This window comes from Lycorma delicatula, chromosome 5, assembly GCF_047948215.1.
Source record: "Lycorma delicatula isolate Av1 chromosome 5, ASM4794821v1, whole genome shotgun sequence".
In the NCBI taxonomy this organism is placed as follows: Eukaryota; Metazoa; Arthropoda; class Insecta; order Hemiptera; family Fulgoridae; genus Lycorma; species Lycorma delicatula.
This window is the reverse complement of record NC_134459.1, coordinates 43,030,726-43,046,264: the sequence shown is the minus strand read 5'-3', so window position 1 is coordinate 43,046,264 and position 15,539 is coordinate 43,030,726. Positions and strand designations below refer to the sequence as shown.

General features: G+C 28.9%; 1 protein-coding gene across 1 annotated transcript; it reads right to left on the bottom strand.

Moving 5' to 3' along the window:
* Positions 1 to 4,306: 4,306 nt before the first annotated feature.
* On the bottom strand, positions 4,307 to 12,482 carry LOC142324899 (adipokinetic hormone/corazonin-related peptide-like). The gene is made up of 5 exons (XM_075366010.1): positions 12,433 to 12,482; positions 10,618 to 10,788; positions 8,358 to 8,436; positions 7,808 to 7,909; positions 4,307 to 5,204 (listed from the first exon to the last, which is right to left on the bottom strand). The coding sequence occupies exons 2-5, from the start codon at positions 10,695 to 10,697 to the stop codon at positions 5,118 to 5,120; spliced, it is 348 nt and encodes a 115-aa protein (XP_075222125.1). The 5' UTR covers positions 10,698 to 10,788; positions 12,433 to 12,482; the 3' UTR covers positions 4,307 to 5,117.
* Positions 12,483 to 15,539: the final 3,057 nt, after the last annotated feature.

Below are 15,539 nucleotides of genomic sequence, written 5' to 3'. Positions count from 1 at the left end.
CAAAATACTAGTACATATTATCTATATTTGCAGTTAAAGATGACTATGCACCTGATCTTAATGTAGTACATAATGCAACCATTGCAATTTATTTTATATATTTGTGGAAGGTAGTTTATATCTTTGTGTATTTTGTATATAATGTATTGCATTTTTGTTGCTATTATATATTTTCTGGTTAACAGTATGCCAAACATTCTTTTTCTTTATTTCCTAATATTTTCTAATTACTTCAAACTACACAGCATATTTCGGGTGTCTCTTTCCACTCACATTAAAATTAAAGTTAATTAATCACATGTATGGTATCCTACTTGAAAGTGTATTCCATAACGGTTGTATGCCAACAACAGGTGTGGGCACAGGTGCACTATTATTACTTTTGAATTTAATACAAAGTGAGATATTCAAAAGTCTAGTTCATCTTCACTGTACACCATTACAAAGGTATTACGATTTTTTGTCTAACAAAATCATTTTCAATCTGTAAAGGTTTTTACTGATTGTTTTTTAAACTGTTTTGTTTACAATGAATGTATACAATAATTAGAAGTTTGACGGCAACTAAATGAAAAGCCCTGGCATAGCAACAATTCTGTTAATATTTTTCTATTAAATTGGACCATAAATACATTTTTTTGAAATATCTCGATCCCGCCCCCGCCTCCTACCAAGTCCAAACTAATTCAGAAACCTTCACGGGCGTGCGTACAACTCACGAAAGTTTCATCGTAATCGGATTAGGATGAACGGAACGCATACGGGACAAACAAACATTCATTTTTATATATATAATATTTTCTCCTTTCAGTAGCATCACCTATCAACTAACTGACTTAAACAGATAGGCTGCGGGCATCTCGGGCATCTTCTTGAAAAGTACCAATGTTCCCATGATCCATACAAGAAAATGTTGTTAGTCCTATTATCAGTGATTTAGCATTTCTACCCAACCATGACAAAATCTATTCAACATCATGATACTATGACTATACGTAGTCGTAGTCATGATTCAACATATTATCTAAAATAAAAGATTTATTTATCATAATAACACTTCTTTAACAGTACATACAACAGATTTACAAGTAAAATAAAAAATTAAAGCCTAATCTCAACATGACTAACCTCAGGGGAAGTTAATTGTAATATGTTACAATTAAACATATTACGCTGCAGATGTAAACGTGCATTCAGAACACCAGCAGCGACACGAAAATTAAAAATTTATAACGATTAATGATTTTTCGGGAATTGAGTTGTACCTTACCGTAAGGTCATCTCTATAACGGTTTCGTTTATGTACTTTATAGGCAGGAACGATCATAAACGACTAAATCTAATTACCAATAATGTTAATAATTATTATTTTAGATTATTACCTTAACTCTGAAAGAGCAACAATAGAGATTGCAACGTACATCTATGCATACACATATTAAGCAATTATTAATAAATAATAATAATTTGACTGAACAGAAATAAAAAACCACACAGAACAGTTTGGAAACTGTTTTACCAACGCAATTTTGATTGACTTGACTCCACACGTGCCTGTCAGCTGACGTCAAAATTCAAATTCCACTACAGTTAGCAATTTTCATGCCATCTGTTAACGACTAGTGAAAGTACAATTCAATGTGAAAAATTAATTACAATATTATAACGGCAGTTAATTTATTCAGAAATCCCTTATAATTTTGTTCCTCCACAGACTTAAGTAATTACGAGAAGGAATTTATCAGTACTGGAAACAGATATAATATAGAAATGAAAACATAAAAGTTATAATTATACGTTTGAAAAATCATAATAGAGATTTATTATAGTAATGGTTAAATAGAATGTTAATTTTTTGCGATTTTTCCAAATATAATTTAATTATAATAATTATTTTTACAAACTGTATCAATTTTCAAAAAAAAACTTTTTTTTCTTAAACGTAAATTTTTTTGAGTAGTTCATTTTTTAATTGCTAGGTTAAGATTTGTTAGATTTGTATAAAAAAAACTAGTTAGTGCACACAATAATAATATTTTAGTTTATTAGATTATTAATTTCATGACGATGTACAAATTAACATGTTTCCATTCCCAAATAATACATATTAGGCCATTTTTAAACATCCATTTGTTTCCGAATGTTACACATCATATTGTCACCTATCTATCACTTGGTGTTAATACTTTCGGTCGTGTAACATTTATCAATAAAATACACATAAGATTAAATAACAGTAAACAGGTCATTAGAAAGACCCAGTTTCATTACTTCAAATTGTATCTACATTAATAAAACATATCAATAAACTAAAGTTTTCTTCCTTCATATGGGAAATTATAAAGTATGTAGTAGAATCATGCAATGAAAGTAAATAAATCTTTCTTTTTTTTGGCATTTCTTTTTCATTTCAGGTTTTGTTTAATATATTTAATTACCTGTTACAATTAGCAAATGACAGTACTACAACTGTGTGGTTATTTACAAGATCTGCACTGACAGTTTCTTACCTTGAGACCCAAATAGTTGTTTACTGTAGTTACTTTATTTAAACATGAATAACCAGCTTGTCATTAAACCAAAAAAACCTTGTCGAGTTGATCCAGCAACCCTAAACATATATAAGACTATTGCTGACCCAACCCTAACCCTAAACATACTTTCTCAATATGTCTTGAATTTGATTATTTTAAATGCTTTAATACACTTAAGTATGACTAGGAAATAGATTTTTTCAAATTGTTGTACTGTAGGTTTATTACATAACCAAAGATTATGACTATTATTATATTCAGTCCCTTCATATTTACACAAATCTGTTTCAACATAAAGGGGTAAACACAGATTGTTTGTAATTAGTTTATTTCATAATTTTAAATATAAAACTTACTTTGAATTGCAAGCACTTTTCCACTGCTCACAGTTTTATCAGCCACCATGTGCATCTACATTCTCTTCCATGTTGATGAGACAAAGCCACAAAAACAATCTTCCTAGCAGTTTTCAGTTCTCAACATTCTTTGGTTGCAAACTGGAGATTTTTACTTGGGAATATGCTCCAAAGGGAGTTCCTACAATTGTTAAGTATGGACTTCTAAGTAGCCACTGAATTTCAGAATCCCTACTGTTGCATCACTCTTTAAAATATTTATTTAAACAGTCTTTACCAACTGAGTACAATGAGCTACAACTCCATTTTGCTGTAAAATGGCAGTTAACTCCATACTAATCAATCAAAGATGAGGAAAAAATGATTTCAGGCTATGAAATGCTGTTGACAAGTTCTTTAAAAAAGTATAGTTGTATCCAATGTGATTTCAGATATCATTTCTCACATCATTAAATGTGGTGAGTGGTCTGTGATTTTCTCATAAAAGTGGGGATTTTCTTTATACTAAAAATACATGTTCCAAGATTTACTATTCAGTTGAGTGGCACACTTGCCAAAAAAGAAAACTAATTTCCTGATTGAACATCAGGAAAATGGTTTAAAAGAGTTTTGTAATAAGTTTCCTTTAAAGCCATGTACAAGAGAAACCTCAAAACATGAGCGGGCTTAAAAGGTTTAAACTCAAGATCATTTTTCATTATTTTCTAAAGTGTTGAAAAGAGAATATTTAATTTTAAAGACCTTTTCCTGGTCAACATAAGATGAAATTGTAAACAAGATTCCTTGACAACACCAGAACTATTCATTGACTAGGACATCCCGATCTTTTAAAATCAAGGATTGATCCTCTGGTGGTAAAGGGATTTTTCTTTCCACTATCAATGTGATGGAGCTTCCTTACCAAATGTTGAATGAATCTATCTCTTATGTTTTCATACTTTTCATTTGCACTTGTACACTCATGCACCTCAACACTAGCAACAAGTCTTTCTTCAATTGAATAGTTGCTTGTGCCTGCCATTTTCACTTAACATTGTATTAATCAAAATTCGCTCTGAACATGTGAAAATAACATAAATTTCTAACAAACCTAGCACTCTGTTTACATTAAGCAGCTGATTAATCTTTACCAATTATAGTGTTACCAAATTTGTCTGTTATATCATGTAAAGGGACTTGAAGCATGGAATTATATTGTTGGAAGAGGAGAAACTTTTAATACATAACACTATTTCACATTCTTCACAAGCATTACAGTAACTGGTAATTAATCATCATTACTATAATAAACAATCTCTGAAAGCAGGACAAAAAATAATAATAGAATAAAGGTTGCTTAAACTGTTGAAAAAAAAGTTATGTGTTTATAATAAATTATGCAGTTGAGATAATTTTTTTATTATAATAGTAATATACAATTAATTTAATGACAATATAAATAAAAATAATTTTGAAAGTTAAACAAAAACAAATGTATGTTTTCATGAACATAACCTAAAAAAAATGGTGTAAAATATTTTTCTGTAGTAAGCACAGTATTATCTAAAAAAGAAAACCATGTATGTTGTCGCATAACTGTATCTAGATAGGCAGGCAGCTAAGGTATGAAATAAATAATGCTTAACTTGTATTTTCACTATCTTAAAGCATGAAAAACAAGATACATTTTATGTCAATTGTAAAATTATAGTAATATTACACCTTATACATAACAATTTCTTTTTTTTTACTTTTTTACAGTGTCATTAATCAGAATGAGGACTTAAAAATTAAGGGAAAAATGTTTTTCAACAATTAGCTTATTCGGGTATATATTCACATAAAACTTACATTTGTTATAATTATATTTCATACTTTAGTGGCTTTATTATTTGGTAAGATTATAATAAATAATAAACTTTTGTTAATATATTTTACACACTTTAGTACCCAGCCAGCCTATGGAATGGTAACAAAGAAAAATATCGCAAAAAAAAATGAATTTCAAGAAAAACTGTTTTAATGAATTATCCACAAAAAGTGTAAGTTGAATTATTTTAAAACTAAGATCAATTTTTCATTAAATGTGACAAATAAAAATTACTAAATGTAATTAACAAAAAAAAACAAATATTGCGAAAAATAAGACTCGGAAAAAACTTAATCCAATAAAGTAAAATACAATAAAGAGGTAGAAGAGAGGTTTTTTTTTTTACATAATTGAAAGAGATTATTTAACATTTTTAGTTCATCTTCTATTTGGATCAATTGAATCATCATGCATATGGTTTACAAGTGCATGTGCTTCACATGCAGCCAATGAACGAATCTCATTCTGAAAAATACAGATATTAAAATATAAATTAATCCATTGTTCAAAACAAGATTATTTATTATTTTTATATTTTTGTCCATAAAATTAGAAATAAACAAATAAACTTGGTAAAAGAAAATAAGAGAGCTGCAAATAAATATACAAGTTTAAAAGAGAAAAAAGGAAGTCAGTTCAGTCTGGAGATTTAATTTAGAGTAAAAGCTTCTATTCTGCTAAATTATTATTTATTTACCAAAACTGTTAAGTTAAAAAGATTAACAAAAAATTTCTTTATTTGAACTTCACTTTCATAAATAATTCCTTGTGAAAATGTACATGATGTAATACAAATGCCATAATTTAATATTCTCATCCAGCATATAAAAATGATTATATGAAAGCATAAATTAATTATCTACTGTCAATGTACAAGCCCAACAGTATTTGGAGACTACTCCAAATAAATATACAATGCTTCTTTTCCTATAACTACATCTTAATTACACATGATATATAATCACTATGGCCCTAGGAAGATGAATGTTGGTTGGTATTTAGAAATCTGGAATGAGTTTGGAACTATTAACTTTCATTGCCTTCAAAACAAAATAAACTTCATTAATGTCACTTTAAATTTTATTTTACAATGATTATAACTATTTAAAAGAGTTGATTTTTATTTGAGTGCATGGATCTTTAATAAATTTTATGAATTATATATCTAATTTTAAAAATTGATTTTGGTATGAAAATTAACAAACTTTCCTACAATAATTTATAAAGGAAAATATACAAAATTGCAAGGAAATTACTAAAAAATAGCAAGTATACCGTTATTCTAAAAACGGTTAAACTGTTATTCTTAAAAAAGTGAGCAAAGTACTATTGTTTCAATTGAAATTTTTGAAGAATTTAATGCTTTGTTCCTGTCTATTATTATGGTCAGCAATGATATTAATTTAAAATTTGATTTTCTTAATAATAAATCACACCAATCTGTAATAAAACTAAAAGAACTTCTTTCAGAAAGTGTTTAATTGGCAAAATGTTTTAAATCATTGAGTATATTCACAAAGACAATTGAAATTTTTTTAAGAAGCTTACAAAAAACAAATTGTTTTATTATAACAATTTGTTTAAGATTGTCATTACAAATTTTTAATTTAAATGCATTAACCTGCACAATTAAATGAGGTTTAACTTTTGGAAAAAACAAAAGTAAAAAAAAAAACTAATTTTTTAAACATAAAAGGAAATATACTTTTAGAACATCTTTTTAGGGTTACCATGCAATTCTCTCATCAGATGGTGCTGTTGTTTGCAGTACTCACCTTTCTTTTTCTGTTTAGCCTCAGGAACCACCATAAGGTATTATTTCAGATGATGAATGAGGATGATAGGTATGAATATAAATGAAGTGTAGTCTTATACAGTCTCAGGTCTGACTGTTCCTGAGATGTATGTTTAATTGAAGCCCAACTACTAAAGAACACCGGTATCCACGACCTTGAAGTATGTAAATACCACAATTTCAAATAGACCAAACTTATTTCATGTTATTTCTAAGTCAAAGCGGTAAATGTCTACAATTTCCAAATAGAGTCCAAGCTATTAGTTTTTCTTGTGGTTAACATCTCTGAATATGTAACTTGTTTCAATGAGGTGATTTTTAAAAGGCGGTATTATTATTATGAGTTCTTTACACCTGTGAATAAATGAGTTGTATTTATAAATATCTCTTTTTATTGTATTATATTTTGTTTACTGTTTTGAAAGTAATTTAAAAAAAGAATTAAATAGTTGAATAGATGTAGTTGTATAATCTAAAAATTGTATAAATCATATTAAGACACAGGTGTTTTGGAAAAGTTGGAGTGCAATTCTTTTACTAATAAAAGAAATACATGACAGTCTTGATATAACTCACAAAGATATAAATATTACACATAAAAAATTTTCAATTCTACAATAATATTTGTCCACAAACCTTTTTTATCTATTTTTTGATTAGTGATGCATATGTATATATATTATGTTATAACTCGTATAATAGACTCTGATTAATGAAAAGAATGCCAAACTAAACAAGTTGTATTGTTCTCTTTAAATAAATAAACATTCTTTTATGTTAATTTTGTTCGTCTGAGATTAATAGATTACTATATGTAGTACAAACTAAGAAAAAAAAAATGTTATCATAGTACAATATACCATAATTCTCTCATCCAGTTACTTTTTCATGATTTCCTGAAAGTGATAAGGGAATAATAAAGAGATTGATACATTGTAAAAAGAGGAAATTGATTCAAATGAAAATGGATTGTTACAGTGTGTGAAAATGCCATGCCTGACCGGAATTCAAACCTGGGACCTCTGGATGAAAGGGTGAGATGCTGCCACTCGTGCCACAAAGGCTGGCAGGAGGAGAACACTAAAAAAGTATTTGAATCATAAAAATTAATGTTTTTAAAGGAGATTGTCCAAGATACAAATGATAATAAGTCATCTGAAAATAAACAATTAAAACAGATTAAAGAAATATATGGAAAAATGGAACATAAAAACTTGTAAGCCGAAGGAGTTGCTCTAAGAAAGATTATAACTTAATTTTACTCTTTACTAACCATTATCATCTGACAAAGAGCACCAGCAGTTGGTCTTACTAAGCACTCGTTTCCAGTAATTCCATTACGTTTACCAGGGGTCCAGTCCCTTGAAAATGTTACCTATACAAGAAAAACCAAAAAGAAACTTTTTAATCACCTATATTTGTAGGAGTGAAAAATTATAAAAATTGTAATAATAAAATTTTAACGTAAACATTAATGGAAAAAGTGAACAAAATGCAGTTGACTACAAAACATCATGTTACAATGATAATTCATTAATACATACAGTCAATAATACCATGCAATTTTGAATTAAACAAATGATTAGCCAAGAGATCAATGTAATAACTTCATTAAACAAGTCAAACAATGTATTGACTTCAATCATTTTAACACTTCATTCAATGTCAATATTTGTGTTCATCTAAAATGACCTATTAAGCAGATAATAGACTTTATTGAAACAAATAATATAGTACTTAAAAGTAATTAACATTAGCCAGAACTGCTGAACTACCAACAGGTTAAAAAAATGTGTCATGAAAAATTGTATAAATCATATTACCTGTCCAAATGCAAACTGATCTCTTGATAAAAGGCAAAGCATTATCATGGAAATAGCAATAAAAACAGTTATGGCTTGTCTGAAAATTAAAAATAAAATAAAAACACTACATTTCTATTATCAAAATTTGTTATTAATTTAGAATTTTGTTTAAAAAAAAATACATGTTAAATATATGTAATAGACAATAGATATACAATAATAGTAATAAACAATGTTTAAGCGTTACAAATAATAAGCAAAAAAGATTTTAATTTATTACAAAACTCTTACTGGCTTGATTTCATTTATTAAACAATGAATAATCATAAGAATGTATTATTTCTGTACATGTGATATGTTTAAATGAAATGAGCCGGTAAGAGTTTTGTAACAAATTTTTTAACATTAAATCTGAAAGACTATTATTATATGATTAAAACAATGTAATTTTAATTCAAAATTAACCTGCTGATTACATAATAAAAAAATTATTGCAATGGTGATCTGTGGTAAGTATTAATATCTACAGGAAAGGATTAAAACTCCACTGTTTGATTAATATTTTCTGTCCACGCAATATGTAATAATAGATGTACTCTACACAGAATATTTGTCTAGTGTATGCAGCAGTATACATTTAAAGTAACAGACATTATCATTGAACAAACGCTTGACGTAGCTAAGTGTTTCCTTATAAAATGTAGCTTAATGAATGGCATCATCAGTATTCTGAGGAGAATAAAGGTGTTTTTTTCAAAGATTGCCTCTTTAAATGTTATAGTTTAGTTTCTGGAGGAAAATTTTTTTTTTAATGTTTTGGTCAATATAAAATTAACTAATCAGTAATGTAATATTTCCAGTCTGTGGTAACACTTTAATCTCTTAAGGGTTTATATATGAAACGGAAGAAGACTTGAACCCATCTTTACAAGAGTTCAACGAACCCCTCATCTTTAGATGAGTTGTTCATTTTTTTCATTTTGTTTTAGTTTCTGTGAGCTGATTGCATATTCCTTATTATTTATCTATTATTTTTTCCTTACCTTAATCCCTTTTTCCTCTACTAGTATCAAATTTGTTTCAACTACATGCCAACTAGATCTAAATATACAAATTTTTCTAACTGCTGGCTGTAATCTTAAAGAATTGTTAAATCAGTATATTACTATATAAAATTCTTAAATTTTTGTTAAACTATAATATATGCAAAATACAATAATGGTGTGCAAAATAAACAGTAAACACATATTTAAACTAAGGAAGAAAAAAGATTACAAAAATTCTTGGAAGGACATAATAAATACAATACAAAATGAGGTAGACCAGGAATGAAATGATAGTATAAATTGAAAAATCTATACTAAAAATAGTATACACATTTAGACATCTTTATTTATAATTCATGAACTGTTGCTAAAAGTGTGAAAAAATTACTATCTGGGATTTAAATCCAGAACCTTCAAGATGAAAGGTTATGACAACCATTCTGTGAAATAAAAGATACATGTTCAAACTTAAGTAAAATTATGATTACTTTTTAACCAACTTTGAATTCTGTTACATATTTCATCACATGTTATACAACCAAAACTACAGACTAAAATGGAAGACTGAATTTGTATAAGACCACATACTGCAATCAGGCTAAGTAGCTGGTAGACATGATCTCAAATAGATAATATTTAGTTGACAGTGTATAGCTTAAAATGGATCAATTTAATTATCAATAATAATCTATTTTCATATTATAATAATGCTAAAACTCCATTGTAAAATGATTAGAACTTAAAAAAAAATCATTATCATCATAAATCAGGTGTTCTATGATGTTGCAGAATCCATGATCAAATTAATTAAATAAATTAAAAGTGTATTAGCCATAAGATATCTGCATGGATATTTTTGTAGAATTAGTTGGATTATTTTTTTAATACAAAATATTATTTAAAACAGATACTATTATTTTATTTATTTATAAAACAACAACAGGTTAATACCAATCACCATTACTGATGGATGATAATGAATTTGGTAATGTGTGAAAAATCATATGCCTGACTGGAACTAAAATCCAGACCTCCAGATGAAAGATAGAGACGCTATCACTTCACAATGGAGATTAGCATTTTTTAAAGAAAATAGCAAAAATAAAAATTTTAAACTCAGTTACTGAAAAGACTGAAAAAATTATATTATTCAGTGTGTAAACCTAACATGAATAAAATTGATAGGAATCAGTTTTATCATGATCAATTTATCATTGATAGTGTTTGCTCACCTGTTTTCCATGCTGAAGAAATTCTTGAGTGAGGAAAATAACGATGGTAGCATCATATTTATAGTGTCACAGCAGACCATAACTCCCCACCACAAAGGTTTCCACCCCTATATTTCAGAAGCATGTGACTTTCACATTCCCACACAAAACCCTTAGGGATAATACTGATATCTAAATTTAAAAAATACATCAAAGGAGCTTTATAAATACAAACAGAGAAAAAATATAAAAATCAAATGTATCAATAAATCCTTTCATAATGACAAAATAAATATTAACATTTATTAGTTGTAAAAGGCAAGGAAAGTAAACTTTTGAAATACTGATGATATAATTTTAATTAAATATAGCATTCATAAAACTAAATTTAAAACAAAATCACTAAAAAATAAATTTTTAAATTCATCTTATTAGATGAAGCGTCACGTATGCTGGAGAATTTTAAATGAGGTAGTTATGTAAATGAATAACCTCACTGAGGAGGATTTACAATTTCATAATTCCAGACAATATGGCTGAAGGTATCAAAAATTGTACTCAAAAATAAAGCCTTAACTGATATTAAAACATCTGCGTTTGTAAATTATATAAGCAAACTAATATGAAAAAATAAAAATTAAATCAATAAATTTCAAATGGATGGTGAGTATCATCACTGATCTAGGTTTTCTAATTAATCTACATAACTTAGATTAATCAAGGTAATGTAATTTAAGTAATTAACTTAGCAATTAAAGTAACTTAAGTAATTTGTTTTTAATTTTCTTGAATAATTTTTAAAATAATGACAAACTAAAGAACTAAATTATAGCAATCCCTTAGTATAAATTTGTGACATTGACATTATTAAAAGCTGAAGAAGATTAAGATCATCTATTCACATTGAAAGTAGTTTGGTTGATTGAAAAAGAAACAGGAATCACTCTTCAACTATTAATTAGACAACTATTAATCAATTTTAGATTAACTAAAATTAATTTGGCAAGTTAGAAGAATTACAATAACCCTGTCATGTAACACGTCCAGTAAAACACAATGCATCTCCATCAAAACTAGACAATACATTCACTGCACATCTACTCATTTTCATTAACACATTCAGTAACAAATATTATGAAATTATTAATTTTTCAGTCTGTTACTTTTAAGTATAGAATTAATCTGTAGAAGATCATTCCATTATATTCATCCAACGAATTACTAGAAGAATTTAGAAAGGAAATAAAAATTTTTTTTTTGAGAAATATTTTCATATGCTAACACAAAATTTACATCAGATTGTAAGGGTATAATAGACCATAAAGTATTAAAGAGGGCAAATAATTAAAGTTATATTTTCCATTTATCTAATATTTATGTACATCAGTTTGCAAAAATGTCTTAAATTTTATGGGTTTTTTTTTTTTTGAGTCTGAAATGTTACAATCAATGGCAGCTCGTAGCTAAAATTAGTGGGTATGTTGCTCCAAAAAATTTTTTCTGGGCTTTTTCAAGGCCATGGTTAAAGTTTTCTGAAAATAAAAGAATGCCAAAAAAATGAATCAAATAGAATAGTTGGAATCAGTGTAATAATCTAATTCTACATTTTATCACATTCAAGAATATGGTACACGGTTTTTGTACTTAAAAACTGTATTCGGTTTAACTGAATAAATAATAAAATGCTGATACATATAACATTTTATAGTACTATTAGATAATTACTTAATAAAATGTCTGCTTGGAAACACCATAGTCCAGTGGTGCTTAACTTAAATTTCTATGTACACAGAAACAAATGCATAATTAGTTTTGACTAATTACCCTCGCACTCACCCTTTCACCCACAGATTTGGCAATCAAAGAGCACTTGCTTTCCACCATCTTCTGATCACTACTGAAAAAACAACTACATCATTTTCATATTCCTTCCACCAACTAAACTAGAAAAGGGAATGAAAAAGAAACGTTCTACATACAAAGAGAGTAAAAAAAAATTACCTTCCACCAGCACGCCAGGGTTGGCATTGCAGGGGCAACAGTGCTCTCTTTCCCTTGTAGCCTCACGTGCTGCTTTCTATGTGCATGTTCACACAATAGCCAAACACCACGCCTTTGGAACTGTGAAGCGCACAGTTCCATACAAAGATTTTTGTATCTTTTTCATAAACTGGGAGATGGCTATTGACATTAAGCTTAAGGATTATATATTGTACAAGTATAAAGAAAGAATTAACCTTAGAATGGTACGTATACGCCTATTAGACGTAGTTCAGTAGTTGAACAGCCGCCATTTTGTTTTGGAGGAGAATAATACCCCTGCCTTCTAGATATACTACACCTGACTCTCCATTGGAGGATTAGTGTACTTCAAACCTCAGAAGTGTTCACATCAAGGTCAGTGCATTTTTTCTAACAAATCCTACCACGCCTCTCAGGCGTGTTGGTACTATTCTTGATGTATTTTTTTTTTTGCTAAATATAGCAAGCTATAATGCTTACATTATTTATTTGCACAATTTTTTTATGAAAAATAATGGTGACAAGAAGCCTTTGTCAAGATTTCACTTCCTCATGAAATTGGCCGATCAACTGTAAATTCCGTGGATGATGGAGAGACTGAAACAGTCACACATGCCTCACAACCTACGAAGCATCATAAAAGATTGTCTCGGTGTGGCGGATGCACCTGTTGAAATACAAGCGGCATCAAAATCTGAAAAAAGGCAGTATTGTACGTACTGTTCTTATAAGAAGAAAAGAATGAGTAAAATGACCTGCTGCAACTGCAGAAAGCCAGTTTGTGGCGAACATTGTTTCAACATTTGCCAAGTTTGTAAAAAATAATAAATTTATGACCAATTTTTGTTTAAATCTCATTAAAGTGTTTTTTATATACCTCATCCTTTCATTTAAACATTTTTACCTGCTTGAAAAAATTCCTGGGAATCGAATACAAATTTATTTTCTATAATGATGTTTTCTTACTTGCAGTTTTGTTTAATATTTTAATTCTAAGAGCAGTTTTTCATTCTATGATATGTAGTAAGTATGCAAATAGAAGAAGATTTAACATTTATTGACATTTACAGAATTTAAAATATTTATTATACCATTTTTTGGCACTTTTCAGGGCTGTACGTCTATAAGACGTATAGGTACCATTCACTATTGTTGTGTATAGGTACTATTCTAGGGTTAAAGAAGAAAGGACTCATTATTTTAAATATTATCAATATCAAGTGGAAATAGGGGGTGCTGCAGTTCCACAGTGCCTATATGTGAGCCTTCACTGGTTACAACTAAAATATAATGGTGGATTTTAACATATGAATGAACATAGGCACAATAATACCACATACTTCAGTACAAATAGCATTGTAAAGGAAATAATTATCAAAATTTTTATTTCCTACAGTGATTTCATGTTGTCAGGTATGTTCATACATTGCATTACAGCATTAATTCCTCACATACTTCATTACTTGACATCTCTAGAAAGTCATGATTTTGTTATGATATTAGAAATACCTTGTTACTGTGTATTTCCATTTCAAAATGGCATATGATACAGCTTGGAAAAGGTTTATTGAAGACCTTCAAGAAATCGAGTGTAGAAACTCATGAGCTGGATTTTATTGCGATATTCCTCAATAGTACTTCTAAATTAGTTACACAGAAGTAACCTTAATAATGAAAAATGTAAATAACTTACAGAAATGTTTGATATAACACTAAATACAGTATAAGTTCAAGTTTCATTTACAAATGTTCAATATGAATCCTTTTGTAACATGGCAGATGTCCCATCTGTAATCAATTTCCTGCCAAATCCTATGAAGCATGTTTTGATCTATGGTGGCAACTGTTTCTGTTATCCAGTACTGTAGCTTGTTGACATTTCCAGGAAGCAGAGGAACAAACAGTCTGACTTTAACGTAACCATATACAGAGAAGTCCATTGGAGTTAAATCAGGCAATTGTGGTGACTAGGAAATTGTTCCACTAGGTCCAGTCCAAGTCGACTCTTTGTTATTGAGATATGCGACAACTACATGATGATAATGTGGTGGCATGTCATCTTGCTGGGAAATGAATTCTGTGCCCATATTTTGTTGTAGTTGTGGCAATAGATATTGTTCAAGCATGTCCAGGCACATTATACCAGTTACAGTTGACTTGCAAAAAAGAAAAAAAACTGTAAATTTTGCGACAGCTTACAGCACAAAAGAACATTTACCTTAGGCGAATCCCATACATGTTCAATTGTGTGAGATGAATTCCACTCACGCCATATCTGAACATTATGTCAATTCACTTTACCACTGGGGTGGAAGGTTGCTTCGTCATTGGACACAATTTTATTAATATAATTATTTTCAGTCTCAATTTTGTTTAACATGTTTACACAAAACTCAGTCTGTTTTTCTTTATCACCTTCAATCAAAGCTTGTATCTGTTGTAATTTGTAGGGATTGAATGACAGTTGATTATGCAATACACTCCATACTGTAACTCTAGGAATATTTAATTCTAAGCTGGCACATCCCATTGATTTACCTGGACTATGAATGAATGTTTGCTGTACTTGTTTGAGTACCACTTCCGAAACTGAAGGTCTTGCCTGACCTGGAATTTGAAGGAATACACAACCTTGTTTTAATGAAACAACTGTACCATGCAATAACATACTGTATTTGGGGTGATTGCTTGCAATATTTAATCATGAATTGTCTCTGAACAATAGTAGCAGATTTGGATTCATGAAACCATGCACAACACTGAGCATGCTCTGTACCGCGTATATGACTCCATGATCACTGTTGGAATTACTCATTTCACATGTGCCAGCAAGTGAGAACATTGGGAACTGTGTTAGGTAGGAATGAAACTTGAAAATATGCTCTAATCAGTGATGTATGAAAAAATCCCGTAAGTTAATT

Bases quoted from the DNA above. Each gene is read 5' to 3' on its own strand.
- LOC142324899 (XM_075366010.1), bottom strand. From the start codon at position 10,697: ATGGTCTGCTGTGACACTATAAATATGATGCTACCATCGTTATTTTCC. The intron at 7,910-8,357 runs GTAATATGATTT...TTTCTTGTATAG, and splicing joins ATCAGTTTGCATTTGGACAG to GTAACATTTTCAAGGGACTG. The intron at 5,205-7,807 runs GTTAGTAAAGAG...TGTATTTTTCAG, and splicing joins CTCTTTGTCAGATGATAATG to AATGAGATTCGTTCATTGGC.